The sequence below is a fragment of the Eleutherodactylus coqui genome, chromosome 1 (genome assembly GCF_035609145.1).
Source record: "Eleutherodactylus coqui strain aEleCoq1 chromosome 1, aEleCoq1.hap1, whole genome shotgun sequence".
In the NCBI taxonomy this organism is placed as follows: Eukaryota; Metazoa; Chordata; class Amphibia; order Anura; family Eleutherodactylidae; genus Eleutherodactylus; species Eleutherodactylus coqui.
The window spans coordinates 375,444,792-375,459,011 of record NC_089837.1 but is presented as its reverse complement, the minus strand read 5'-3'; the positions used below and the strand labels follow the sequence as shown (position 1 = coordinate 375,459,011).

The following is a 14,220-nucleotide window of genomic DNA, read 5'->3' as shown; positions in this document are numbered from 1 at the left end:
AATGTGAGCCCTGAACAAGAAGGGAGTGATTCTCCCCAATGATCTGCCTGCCTAAACATTCTGCACGAGCGTGAACAATGAACGGTGACCTCTTACTCGTGCGTTCATTTAAACGACAATGGTCCAGTTTAAAAGGGGTATTATAAAAAAAAGTTTGGCACCTTGTTAGCCGTTGGAGCAAAATGTGATTGTTCCTGGCAAGAGAAACCAAGTAATCTTGTGGATATGATACCTTTTAGGCTGCCTGTCCAGGACCGTGACGGAATATCGCTAGCGATATTACGCCACGGGGGAGCAGGGGGTAGAACTGACATGTCTCTGCAATGAGCCTATCAGATAGATAGGCTCACCGTGGAGAATCGCAGCATGCAGCGTTAAAATCCCATGAGCGGAGAATTGCTATGATTCTCCCCCCGTGGACGTCGAGCCGTGCTTTCCATAGTTAAGTCTATGCAAAGCATTCACCGTGTTACCCCGCGGCCGGATTGTCGCCGCGAATAACGCAGTGACATATCGCCCTGAACAGGAGGCCTTACTGGCTAACAAAAATACATGATGTTAGTGCGAGCTTCCGAACTAACACAGGGTGGTTCTTCAGGCTTAAATGAAATAGATCCAAAGAGGCATGCATATTTATACACAGCTACTTATGACAAGGCGCAGACGAGGATGTGAATAATTTACACTTAACCCCTTGAGTGGCAGGTTTTCTACCACCCTGTCGTGCCCACCAGGGCAGGTTTTTTAAAATGGTCTAATCATTGAATTTCAACTAGTTTTGCACTTGCGTCTCAAGAGCCATAACTTTTTCATTTTTCCATTGACATGGCCATATAAGGGCTTGTTTTTTGCGGGACAAGTTGTGATTTTTTAAACAGGGGGGAGGAAAAAAAGAAATGGGGAAAAAAGAAAAAAAGGGGCCATGTCATTAAGGGGTTAAATAATGTATTAACTTCCTTCTCTGGGTCATTACGACGCACAAGGATACCACATGTGTGATTGTATTTTTGATTTTTTACAAAGTAAAGGGAGACAAGTGTTTTTTTTATTTTTTTAATAATTTTTTTCCTTTTTTTTTTTTTAAATTTTTTTTAAATTTTTTTATTTTTTGTCCCTTTAGGGGACTTCCACAGGGACCCATCAGGGCCCCTGATCACATTCCGGGGGTTCGATGATGACAGCCCTTTACATGCTGCAGTGACAACCCTTTACATGCTGCAGTCACATAGACTGCAGCATGTAAAGGGTTAACACAGCAGAGATCGGAGGTTTTCTCTGATCTCTGCTGTAAGAGCTAGTACCTAGCTGTCCTCTGACAGCTAACAACCAGCTCTCCCTGCCACAGAGACCATCGGCTTGCTTCTGACAAGCCGATGGTCTCTATGGCAACCTGTAAACAAAGCAGGAGGTTGCCGACATGTCGGCAATATCTTCTGCTGTTTTTTCAAAGCCCTTGCACTGCTCTGTGTGGGTCTGTGCAGGCAGAGCACACTGTCACAGCTTGTGGCATTGTGCTCTGCAGCTCCCATAGTGATACATAGCCCGGAAATCTTCCGGGCTATGTTGCTATGAGCAGTGGAGCTCGTCCCCGGAAATTTTCCGGGCGTGCCACTCAAGGGGTTAAAAGAATACTACCACAGAAATACAAACATCTTCAAATAGTCACTAATAAGAGAGTGAAGGTTTTATGGTCCCTGAATTAGTGTTAGGGGGTCACCAAGTCAGCAGTGTTGTCTGCTATAGATTTATCATACCTCCCATTCACGCATGAATCCTCGTGAAGAATTTAGCCCTGTGTTGAAAGTGTCAAAAGTTGTTATAAATTTATATTCCCAAATTCTTCTATGGCTTTGTAACTTGAAATTTCCTTTCAGTATCATAATTTTCTTATCTTTAAAGGGGTATTAGTAATGTTGAGTAGCGTAGTTGCTCAGACGATGCCTGTTCTTTCTGATCATAGTATTCATGTGAGGTTGCTGTTAACGATAGGGGCATGCTAAGTGGTAGTTTCAGAGGTGTAAATATAAAATTTATTTCCATTTATGCGCCTCCCTTTCAGCATATGCCTGATTTTAGGACCCATAGAGACAACTGTGATTTTGGGGTCAGATACTGTCCTTGAATTCCATGGACAGCAGCAGACCCATAATGGCCTATGAAGCTATTCACACTGCCATTTTTTTGGCATGGATAAAAGAGAAGAAATAGCTGCACGCCTTATTACTGTCCATGAACAAAAATGGACGGGAGACGGGGACAGGTGTTCGTGTACTTTCTGATGCGTTTTATGCCCAATGTCCACAGGTAAAACGCGGACATGTGAATGCAGTCTCGGAGTGCTACAAAGTACATATGTCTTAGGCTATGTTCACATGTGTGTCAGAGCCTCTGTTGCATTTTTGGCATTTAAAAAAAAAACCTGTATGCACCAAAATGATGGATGCTTTTGCGTTCAACCCTTAATACGTAAGTGGGGTCTGTCGGTGCAGCTGCTGTTTATAGTGCGACAGATTCAGCAATGCCTCATGGCTTCCGATTACAGATGTAAACAGAGCCTTCCACATTGTCACTTCAGTTAAACATTTTTTTTCTTGCAATGTTTTAATTTGCTCTTTAAAACACTTTTCTTTAAAGTCCTGTCTTTTATCAGCTCATTTTTTTTTCTTCTATTATGTCTTCTTCCTTATTGACTCTACTGCTATAAAAACTCATGAGCTCGGTGCGGATCATGTCATAATCCTCATAGATTAGGAAAGCAGGGGAATTTGTTGATTGAACACAGACTTGTATTAGCAAGAGAATACTTACTTCTAACTGGAGTTGCATTACTACACATGTTTGTACAATTTCATTTACTTAATATTAATTTTTTTTAAAAACTTTAGAAGTAGTTGCCCTTAACCCTCCACTGTCAATGACACGGCAATGATGCTATTCCGAAGCCGGTGAGATAGTGGGCATATCAAGGCTTCTCATCTAAATTTGTTCAAAATCACACTTCTAACCAAAGTCTCAGGGCAACTTCTAGAAGGTTACAGATCACTTCCTGGGACCTCAAACCTAGTTGTGTAAAAACGTGACTTCCTAGCTTCTGAAGATGAGAAAGCCCACGCTCTATGTGGATAAAACGTGCAGCTGTATTTCATCGTCAAATAAAACTTAGATACAAAAGAATATCCAGAAATGGCTTATACGCTTCAAACCTTAATGGTTCTTCATGGCATATGCGTGAACTGCACTGTTCCCTTGATATACACAAAAGGAAGGGAAAGAACACGTCTCCCATACACCTCCTAGTTTTGGCAGTGAATGGAGTGGAATAAGTGTATTATCAGATAGATATAGATACACAGATATGTTTATTGTGTTTTTAATAGATTATAACAAATCTGTTTTATATCCTAAATCCGATTCAATATCCAAAAAGCTGGACTAAATAATTGTTGCCAATTACCACCTCTTTTTGTCAACTTTGCCCTTCTGCACATATAAAAAGTGTTTAGACGCCTCTGATAAAAAGTGGTATCCAGGATTATAATTATCCCTTATTTTTTCTAGGGTCTATTTGTGCATCCGACATATTGAAGTTGGCACTGGGCACGTTGTATAATGTACCGTATATGATATGGGAAGAATTGTAGTTAATAAAGACTTTATATTAAAAAGACGTTTTGTTATACATGTGTGCACAAGGCACACCTGGCCGCTGCACACTTGTCGCTATGTACACTGGGTTCTTCCATTTGTGGTTCTTATGATTGTATCAAGGTACTTGGAGGGACAATGCTGCCAAAATTGTAACCTGATTTTAGGTATATAAATATTTTTATTTTTTTTTTATTATCTCACTGACCCTAATTTATTGCTTTGTGTAGTGCTAAAAGCTAATGAGCTGTCACTCGGAGATTCATTCTGTTGTAGTGTTTCCAAGCTCCAGCCCTCAGGACCCCCAACCGGTCAGGATTTTCATAGTATTGCACAGGTGATGTAATTGTCTGTTCCTCAGACATTGCCATAGGTGTTCTCTCTATAGGAGATCCTCAAACCATAATCTGTTGGGGGGTCACAAGAATTTGAGTTGGGTAAACCCTACATTAGAGGATCAATATTTAAGCTTTTCCCAACTCGAGTCCTCAAGACCCCACGATAGCTTATGGTTTGAGGAAATCCTATAGAAAGATTATCTACAGTAATATTGGCCTAAACTCTCCTGTCCTGCCTTCCTGTTGCACCAGCGCCCCAGCATGGTTCTACCTGCCCGGTCTGTGTTGACAGGTGCAGTCAGCAAGTGTAGTGGATGTCACGGGCTGCTACAGCCAATCACAGATTTTAGTAATAGACTAAGGTCATAGACCAACAGGCTGGACAGACCTCTGAGTCTGGGATGATTTAGTGAATCCTGCATTGAGCAGGAGGTTGGACCCGATGACCCTGGAGGTCCTGTCCAACTCTACCATTCTATGATTGGCTGCCACAGCCCATGAAATCCCATAAACGGGCTGAAAACTGCTTGTAAACACAAACCTGACTGCAAGAATGGAGGTGAGGTGCTGGGGTTACAGGTAGCCATAAGGCAAAATATAGCCTTTCATTTTAGACATGAGCAGATGGATTAAAAAAAAAAACTCAGAAGACTTTTAACTAGAACTATATAAAGCGTCTCCATGACCAGAGGTGTCAAATTTGTAAAAAAAACCTCATCTAGATTTGCAGATCACATTACTTTTCATGAGTTTTGAAATTGGTGATCAAGAATCATTGAAATTATAAATGCGTAAATAATTGCCCTCACACTCCACTTTGTTCTCTCTATGCTGCCTTTTATTATAGGACAGCTTCACATGGAGTACTAATCGTCCATCCACTGCAAGAAATGTCACTAATATTAATGGCCTGCGTGGATGGGGTAAAGGTTTCACTTCATCCTTGTTTCCTGTAGACACGGTGATTAAGAACATGTTTCTGCTCTGCTTGTTTAAACTGTGCATTAAAAGTAAAATCTAACATGGTTTATCACAAAAAAGAATCCTTCCATTTCCTGGTTGGGAGCTGTCCCTATCATGTACAATGTAGCAGAATATCAAAGATTTGTATCACAATGCAAAATAAATTGTACTTGGCCTCTGAAGTGACGACTCGTGTTGGCAGCGGAGACGGCTTCACTTGCTGAAAGTGGAGCTGATGCCACATTCTACTTGTTTCTGTATCTTCTGGAGATTTGTAATCTTATTTGAACTATAGTATTGGCAGACTTGTAGATAATCGCTTATTAACCCTTTATAAGGGACAATTTTCACACTTTTGACAAACACAAAATTTAAAACTATAACATAAATCCTGTAAGGCTGCTTTCACGTCTGCTGCAGCGATTCCGTTTTCCTGCTCCCCCCCCCCCCCATTGATCCAGAAGAAGTAAAAAAGATACCCAATGAGGTGGAAGATTTGTACTGCATGTGGAATATGCTGTACCAATGTCCCATTTGCCGCCATGTTGACGCTCACCTGAATTGTGCAAAAAAACACATGCAGGAAAAACCACAGCGTACTCTATTTTGGCATGTATTAAGCATGCATGTATACATGCCAAGATAGTGTATGCCGACTGGCAGTGTGAAGCAACTACACAATGTCAATGCTTACTTGCTGCGTGCCTCACAGTGAATTCTGGCTGTCTGCATGCGGCCTTATACTAGCATGCCGGTGTATTTTCTGAAAGTACTGTATATACTCGAGTATAAGCGTAGTTTTTCAGAACATTTTTTGTGCTGAAAAGCCCCCCTCGGTTTATACTCGAGTCAGGGAAGGCTTTAAAAAAAACCCTCCATACTCCCCTCCCAGCCGGCGTCTGTCTCCGGCGGCGGTGCGGCAGGTGGCTTGAATTCTCTCTGCTGTTATCCCCTGCCATCCTCTTTGCTCAGCTCTGTCATCCCCCGCCAACAGTGCTTTGTAAGTAAGAGCTGTGATTGGATCGAGCGTCAGCCAATCCCAGCCAGTGCTCGATCATTCACAGCCAATCAAGCTGCTTTAGAATTCTCCCTGCTGTCATCTCCCTGCTCGGCTTTCAAATCCCCTGCCGTCAGTGCTGTGTAAGGAAGCGCTGTGATTGGATCGAGTGCCAGCTGTGATTGGCTGGCGCTCAATCCAATCACAGCACTTACTTGCACAGCACTGACAGAGCCGAGCAGAGAGGACGGCGGGGGATACCAGCTTGCCGCACAGACACAGACGCGGGCTGGGAGGTGAGTATGGAGGTTTCTTTCTTACCTAGTATAAACTCGAGTATAGCTCGGCTTATACTCGCGTCAATAACTTTTTTCCCAGTTTTTTGTGGTGAAACTTATTGTCTCGGCTTATACTCAGATCGGCCTGGCACGCTTTTTGTTTTTTAAAAAAACAAAAAGTTATGCTTTCGTGTAACGTGGCATTTTCACAAAAAAAACCATTGATGTTTGTTGCTTAAATTCCGACCCATGCAGAGCCTGAGACATCAAAGATCTCCTAGGCCGAACTTGCACGAGTGTATGGTCATAGCATATTACATGCATGGGTTTTGTGTACGTAATATGCTGTAACAAAATCTCACACGAAAAATCTCAGCATGTTCTGTGTTGGCATGTATTACACATGTCATTGCTACTGGCTGCGTGCTGGGTGCATATCTCTCGCAGCCCACTGTGAGATACTCTTGTGAGCCCGGTGTAGGAACAAAACTTAAAGATGTAAGAAAATTTTAAAAAAAGTTGACACATACCACTTCTGCCTATGTCTACATTAATATAGCTTCACATATTCACCTGAATTAAATATGCCAAAAGTCTCCTAGATCTCAATGGCACAAATGTTTTAGTCAAGAAAGGTAACGATGAGGTGCAGGGGTGATTGAAGATGAGCAGTTGCACATATAATCTAATTGGACTGTGATGTCACTTGAAATTTCCCTCCCCTTCTAAAGCCCTCTACACCCAGGTGAGTTTTAGGTCCGTGTTCCGTCCAAGTTTATAATCCTTACAGTATGCAGATTATGGCTTTATGAAACCAAGCCCCAATATTTTAGCCTCTGCAAAAAGGTCATAAATATTACGAGACTCCTTGGCAATGAAGGGGGTTAAACTGGATTAATGATGTTTTCCTTAATAGACCTCTAATTTTGTGCTTGGTCACTATATCAAGGCCTTATTAAGACAAGTATATTGTAGACCTATGTGACGCTTTACATTTTTAATGTAGCACCTGAAGCCCCCTAGGGATACACGGATCCGTAAGTTCAGTACAACCATGGGGAGGGGGGGGGCTTTCAAATTACACTCCATACTCCTGATTACTTTTGCCAGAAAAGTGGTGCTAAACACCACCAGAGACAGACTGACCTCTTATATACCATATTCTTCAATAGGCATGAACGATGTAATCGTGCTTTGAGATGGAGCGATAATAATTTGGTCTAAACGTGCCGTCGACCAAACTGTAATCACTTTTCACTCCTAGTTCATTTTCTGCAGACCTAAAAATCATTGTTGGCTCGTTTGCTTATGGTTCGGTTTAAACCGCGCTCGTTCGGTCATTCTCATTCAATTATACAGGGATTGTGAAAGACTGAAAGATTCTCGTTTGAACAAGCCAACGATGTATCTGCCTTCTACAAGCGAACGAGCCAACTCTGACGTCATTCGCTCGTTCAAACAATAAATCGGCTTATCTAAAAGTACCCTTAGAGTACATGCTGTACTTCTACTCCACTTGTACTCCTCATTGGACTTCTGTTCTGAATATTGTTTGTGTTTACTGAAAAACACTTGTATAGTTCTACCAGTTCTGGTAGATGTTAAACAGGAAGTCCTGAACAGTAGGTCTTACTAGGTCTTCATGGCGTTTGCTGTACAAAGGCAAACCCCTCCATTATCGCCATCAAATTGTGAATTTATACTGCGGTTAATAATTCATAGAGAGATTGTACCAGGAAACCCTCATCGCCTAGACGTCTGACTGGTGGGGCCCTCCGAATTCAGATGTGAAGATGGTCTAATGTGTGTTTGTGTATGTCTATACTTGTATCTATAGTACTTAAATCATTCGCAGTTTCAAGATTTCCAGCGAGAATGTGATCTCTCCAGTTAGCGGCGTGAAGTGGTACCTGCCAGGTATTTTACGCTTTCATCTCTGTTTCTATTTGCTTTCTGAATGGAACCCAAGTACAAACCTTCAGGGCAAATACTGATATCAAAGCTGTAGACCACAAGATATCAAACTATAAATTATGTTCTTTATAGAATGTACAATTTTCAGACAGTTGCATCTTTCTAATATTCTGAAGTGCTGGAAATCCAAGCGCAACTGTTTAGGAAAGCAAATGTACCTTTTTAGGTACTGGTATCCCCCCTTTTCTCCCCTGGTACTCTACAGATTGTTAGATTAGGCTCCATTTAAGGAAAAAAAATCCTAGAAAAATCGCCTCTCCGTATCTAGCAACTCCTAATATAAAAGCTCACATAGGAAAGGCAATGAACCACTATAAACCACCTTGTGGACTACAGGAGTCCAGGAGCCATGATTTTAAGGGTTATGACTTCTTCAGCAAACTAAAAAACCTCACTGCTCAAAAAAAATAATTAAAAGAAAACGTAAGCATCACAGTATAACCCCAAGTTACTTACTCTTCAGGGATGTCAATCTGTCCAGTTAGGAACCATGAATGATTGACTCAACATCTGCTTTGGTGCAAATGAAAGTGACAGAAGGTGCACTGGAGAGATAACTGCAAGGCAACACCCAAAAGGAGAAGGGTTCTGCAGGTGGTGGCCACAGACAATTACTCTCCTTATTCTTCCTGACTGATAATTCACTAGTTTTGCACTTGGTTAGTGTCCTTGTCACTCTTGGTAGCATTAGGCAGCATCTGCAACCCCATTGGGGAACACAGGTAGTCCTTCTCCTCTAGGATGCCACATACTTGCTGGTGCAAGGTTTGCTGTGTCCCCCCCAGTCCAGTCCCAATAGCATGGAGCCAGATGCCTGGACTGGGGGGTCGTTACACGAGGAGCTACTAGACAGGGCTGTAGAAGGGCATCATCCAAGCCTCCAGATCGGTATCTGCCTCTTTTTATGAGTAGGAACAGGAAGAGCATTGCCAGAACTCTACAAGATGAGCTCCAGTGAGCTACTGGTCTGCAAGTTTCTGACAAGACTCTGAGAAACTGCCTCCATGAGTGGTTGCTGTCCTGCATAGGGACCTGTGCTCATAACCCACCACCATGCAGCTCGATTGGTATTGATTGGAGTCTTGGCAGGATCGGCATTGGCGCCCATTCTTTTCACAGAATAAGAGCAGGTTCACGCTGAACATGTGACAGTCATGAAGGAGTCAATGTGAATACTTTGTTCGAGATCCAATGTGTAATTTAAATGTCCAACTTAATTTTTTTTTTTTTTTTTTTTGAGCTGTGTATATTGGAAAATTATGTAACTTCAGTATGCAAGAAAATAATCATGATGAACCGATACACAAGTTATCTGCAGTCCTTTTGATAGAAACCGTCCTTGTTTGGGAAATATGTCCTGGTCAGTCCAATACAGTTACCAGAGCTGCATCTTCTAACGAGTCGTTACCTATGTCTAGTGGCAGGTGGTGACTGCAGCCTGTCACTGGTATGTTTGTGCAGCAGCTTTAGCTTGCATGTTAATATTTGTGGTGTATTTCCAGCATTAAGTCCTGTGACATGCATGCTCCCTGCAAATTCACAGATTTCTCTGTCTTGCTATTAATCAGTGGCTGGGGGCAAGAATGTTACATATCATGAATATCATTAGACTTCTTGCTTAAAGGGGCTTTATCGTGACCACGTGACTGCTGCCAATCAGAGGCCGCGACCACGTTACTGCTGCCAATCAGAGGCTGCAGCGTCTTCATCTGTACTGCTGGCATTAGCACACACATTCTAGGCCGCATGATGCCAGGATCTTGAGGGATGTGACGCTGTGGCCAGAGTAATGCAAAAAACAGCAATTCCAGCATGTAGGCCACTCTCACACATGCACTTTTTACCGCGCTTACCGTGGCTTTTTGAACACTGCTGTCATCGCAGTGCAATGCTCCCATTGATTTCAATGGGGCGTCGCAGACTTGCACTCGAACACTGCGTTGGACGCGATTTTTGAGCGCTGCCTGCTCTACTTTTGCGCATTTTTGCACTTTTTACTCATCACAATGATGGGGTGTATTAAAAAGCACTGCTAGAAGTCATCATGGCCATATCAGGGCTTTCTTATATTTGTGTGTGTGTGTGCGCGGGTGTGTGGTTTTGTTACTATTTTTGGAGTACATATAGCTTATTGATTTTCGCACCTTTTTTATGTGTGAAGGCTGAAAAAAATCCTGCAATGTTGGTTTTTGTTTTTTGCATTCTTTTTTTTTTGTTTGTTTTTGTTGTTTACACTACAGTAATTAAAGGCCAAGTAGCTTTATTCTATTGGTAGCTATGATTTTGGTAGTACGAAATATGACCTTTTTTAATGCTGGGCAAATTTAAATTATTAGAGAAATTTTAGTTTTTATTTCTTCGAGGTGGGGGGAGCAATCTGAATTTCCCTCCTTTTTTTTTTTTTCTTTTTTAATTTTTGTCACTATAGGGCTTTATGACTTCTCCCCATTTTAGCCTGTTAAATGTCTGGGATCAGAGCCTAGGAATCATAAGCCACTGGGCTCTCCAGAGTAATCGCATGGACACCGCCTCTCTATTGTATACTGTCACCATGAAGGACCCTATATAGCCGTAAGGAGCAGTGTAGCTTACTAGATGCTGCAGTAGCATGGCATCTGTTTTTGTCTCTCTACCTCCACCCTCCATAGACTTCAAAGAGCTAGAGCTGTAGCTTTGACCTTTCAGTGTATGAATATCTTTGTATGGATTTTGTCAGAATATTCTGAGGGAGGGAATAAGTGCATGTCAGTAGAGACATTTTTCTGTAATAAACTTTTTTTATTTTTATCTTTACTTTATGGATAAAAATGGCTCTTTTAGTTAGTGTTTGGCATTTCCGCAGCAGCTGCCGAAATGGGTAGCATGCTACAGTGTAAGTCCCGAGCATTGCCTAGACAGAAAATGCTGTATGCCTTTCTCAGCGGGACTAATTATGTTATGTCAGTGTTCTCATTCCCCTACAGCAAACTAGTATATTAAAACAAGTAGATTAGAAAGTTGTTGAACTTTTCCTTTTTATAGGGTGATTTTAAGTTTTATTCATATAAAACCAGAAAACATATTTAAAAGCTCAGCTAGAACGATCCCTGTCATTTATGACAAACTGCAGTCTATCACATAGTCCTCTTTGGTAGTAAAACATCCATATTAAATACGGAATAAATCTTTCATATGAATCTTATAACCATAACTCTTAGGGCCAGTCACACTTTGGTTAGGGCTTTCAGTCACAACTCTGTATGTTTCAGTTTTGGAGCAGAAAAAACAAATTAAACGTTTTTTCCCAATTGCTTTCAATGAGTTTTAAAAAAATGGATCGCTGTCAGTTTGCTTCCATAATGTTTTTTAGGTTCCCATTTGTTTTTTTGAAAACCTATTGAAAGTAACGTGGAAACGAAAATGCTTAATTCCATTTTTCTGCTAACAAAATGGAACAGGGAAACAAAATTCTGCCGATTTTTAAACCCCAATGTAAGTGGGAGTGCACCCTTATTCTGTATGATGACCATACACCACCTAAAGGTGTTTGAAAATATAAAGGTGAATACACCTCAGAGCCTAAAATTGAAACCTGTTGTTAAATGTAGGGCTGCAGTTACACATGCAGATTTCTGACCAATTCCATCCATGTAAACTGTCTAATTACCTGATGAATAACTGGCAAAAAAATGTCCATAGACCTAATGATCATCATTAACCAGCCAGACAGCTTGACAACATGACAGTGGTTGGGATGAGATAACTGAGACGTCAATCACCTCTGCATTGGAGGCTCCGTTTAGAGTCTACGGCGAAGAGCTGACATAACTTTCTAGCTGAAATGGCACAGTAAGCTAATGGGATCTATTCGGCACAGTTTGATTCCGTAATAGTGCAGATCTGTTAGGCTCCCATAGTCAAGTAGGAAAATGGAATCCCGAACAGAGGCCACATTCACATCAGTGTTCGGGCTTAACAGGCAGTTACCATTAGAGTGTACTGGACCCCATTTTACACTTGCAGATGATCACTCAAAAGTCACCCAAACGACAGTTTGAGTGACAGTTTTGAGTGATCATCTTTGCATACCTTATAGTAGCTACTATACAGTTATGCAGCCGAAGCAGGACACAGCCGTCCCCGCTAATAGAACAATACAGCTGTTCTGCATAAGGAAACAGCTGTATTCTTCAGGCTTACAGCCTGTGCCCCGCTGTGAATTCACAGCAGGACACAAGCACAGAGAATCTTATCGCAGCCGGCTGTTTTCACAGCCGGCTGTGCTGCTAGCTGATCGCTCAATTCAAGAAAACTCGAAGTGAGCGATCAACGACTTGTGCACGAAAACTGCACGATGTCGGTGCATTTAGACACAACAAGAATCGCTCAAAAGATTTAAGCGATTCTCGTTGTGTCTAAATGGGCCATTAGTCTCCTATCTCTATACAATATCCATACATAAAAAGAGCACATTTTGAGAAGGTACACACATAGGTGCCACAAGAGAAACTGTTTTCTACCTTCTGTAGGATAGCTGTTTTTGTTTTGCTTTTCTTTTTAAAGGACCACTCTGGTAATTTTTCTCTTCCTTCATTACGTAGCTATTTCCCACTATACATAAGTGAGCTAGTGTTACATTGGTTAGTTATTTCTCTGTAGCTGAAACCTTTTCCTCAGATGGTCATTTCAGATCTACTTGTGTTTGTGTGAAGTTTGTAGTCAATTGCTCAATTTTGGGTTATGATGTTGCATAAATCCTGCAGACAGGGCACGGGGTCTTCCATCACAGCTACTGATGATGATCACATAGTTCCTGTTATTCATAGTAGAGGAGATCACAGCTCATCCTGCTAACTGTATACTTATGGTCTGTAGCTTATTTAGAAGAACATAGAAGGTAATAATTAAAATGTCCACCCAGCTGGCAGAAATTGTATAGCCTCTAGCTGATGCTGTGCTGATGCATCATGGGATAGATGTGAAACAAAGTTAAAAAAAAATCTCAGCCTTCAAGATGGCGCCTGGTAAGCATCAAAAAGGGCTTCACTACATGATTTCTACTACAATACATAGTGGAGACCTGCAGAGTGTGACAGGCAATCAGGTGAAACGATCAGGGATGGAGAAACGTGCTTCAATGGAGTAGCCTTTTGAACCGGGGAACAGTGCACTAAAGACCTGGTACTAGTTGGGTCTCCGCAAGCGAAATCTGTAGCTTCTGAGATCCAGTGCATATGGCATCTCACATAGTCAACCAGAACCCTACTCTACACTGAGGAGCAACATGTCAAACATTGCAGTCTACACATGTGTCTCTGGTTTGGCTGATGATACTAATCTGGTTTCAAGACCCTTTTAAGTGCTTTCAGATTGAATTACAGGGTAACAGCGTATAGGTGGCACCTAACAACTGTGTTTTATTTTACTTCTGGAGGAGGAGAGCTTTTTTTGCAGCCTTTTTCCCATGATACTGCACTAGGTCTGCCAGCAAATGGATTGCCACAAGGAAAATTTGAGAGCCAGTTGAGTAGCGTCTATGTACTCATTAAAGGGATATCCCAGGACTTTAAAAAAAAAATGTTTTTATTTATTGATAGCCAATGATAACCCACTGCTGGGATCCCTGCCGATCAGCTGATTCCTGTCTGCCATCAATAGAAAACTTTTTTTTTTTTCTTTTTAAACAAAGCCCTGGAACACCCCTTTCAGTTACTAATGACTAGTGCATTTACAGAATGTCTCCTTTTTTTTATAAAAATGTAAGATAAAGAAATGTCTTTTCAGTGTTTTTAGAATTGTGTAGGATTCTAATAGCCTGTGATTAACCAACTTGGTTTTACATCTTCAGTTACCTATATCCTGATGGACGGAGCTACAATCCAGACTTGACAGGTCTCTGCGAGCCCACGCCACATGATCACATCAAAGTTACCCAGGTATGGGGTGTCATATATTTTGCATCAGGAATGCTTTCCCTCTACTAATTACATCGTATTTTGCAATTCGTTGATTGATATTATGTAGCCACTATTCTTGTACTGATATC

General features: G+C 41.5%; 1 protein-coding gene across 1 annotated transcript in view; it reads left to right on the top strand.

Annotated features, from left to right (window-relative positions):
• Positions 1–14,220, top strand: part of CBLB (Cbl proto-oncogene B) — a 136,274-nt gene that overhangs the window by 72,573 nt on the left and 49,481 nt on the right. The window contains exon 7 of the mRNA XM_066578668.1: positions 14,023–14,110. Within this exon, the coding sequence (XP_066434765.1) occupies positions 14,023–14,110 (88 nt within the window). The remainder of the gene's footprint in view (positions 1–14,022; positions 14,111–14,220) is intronic.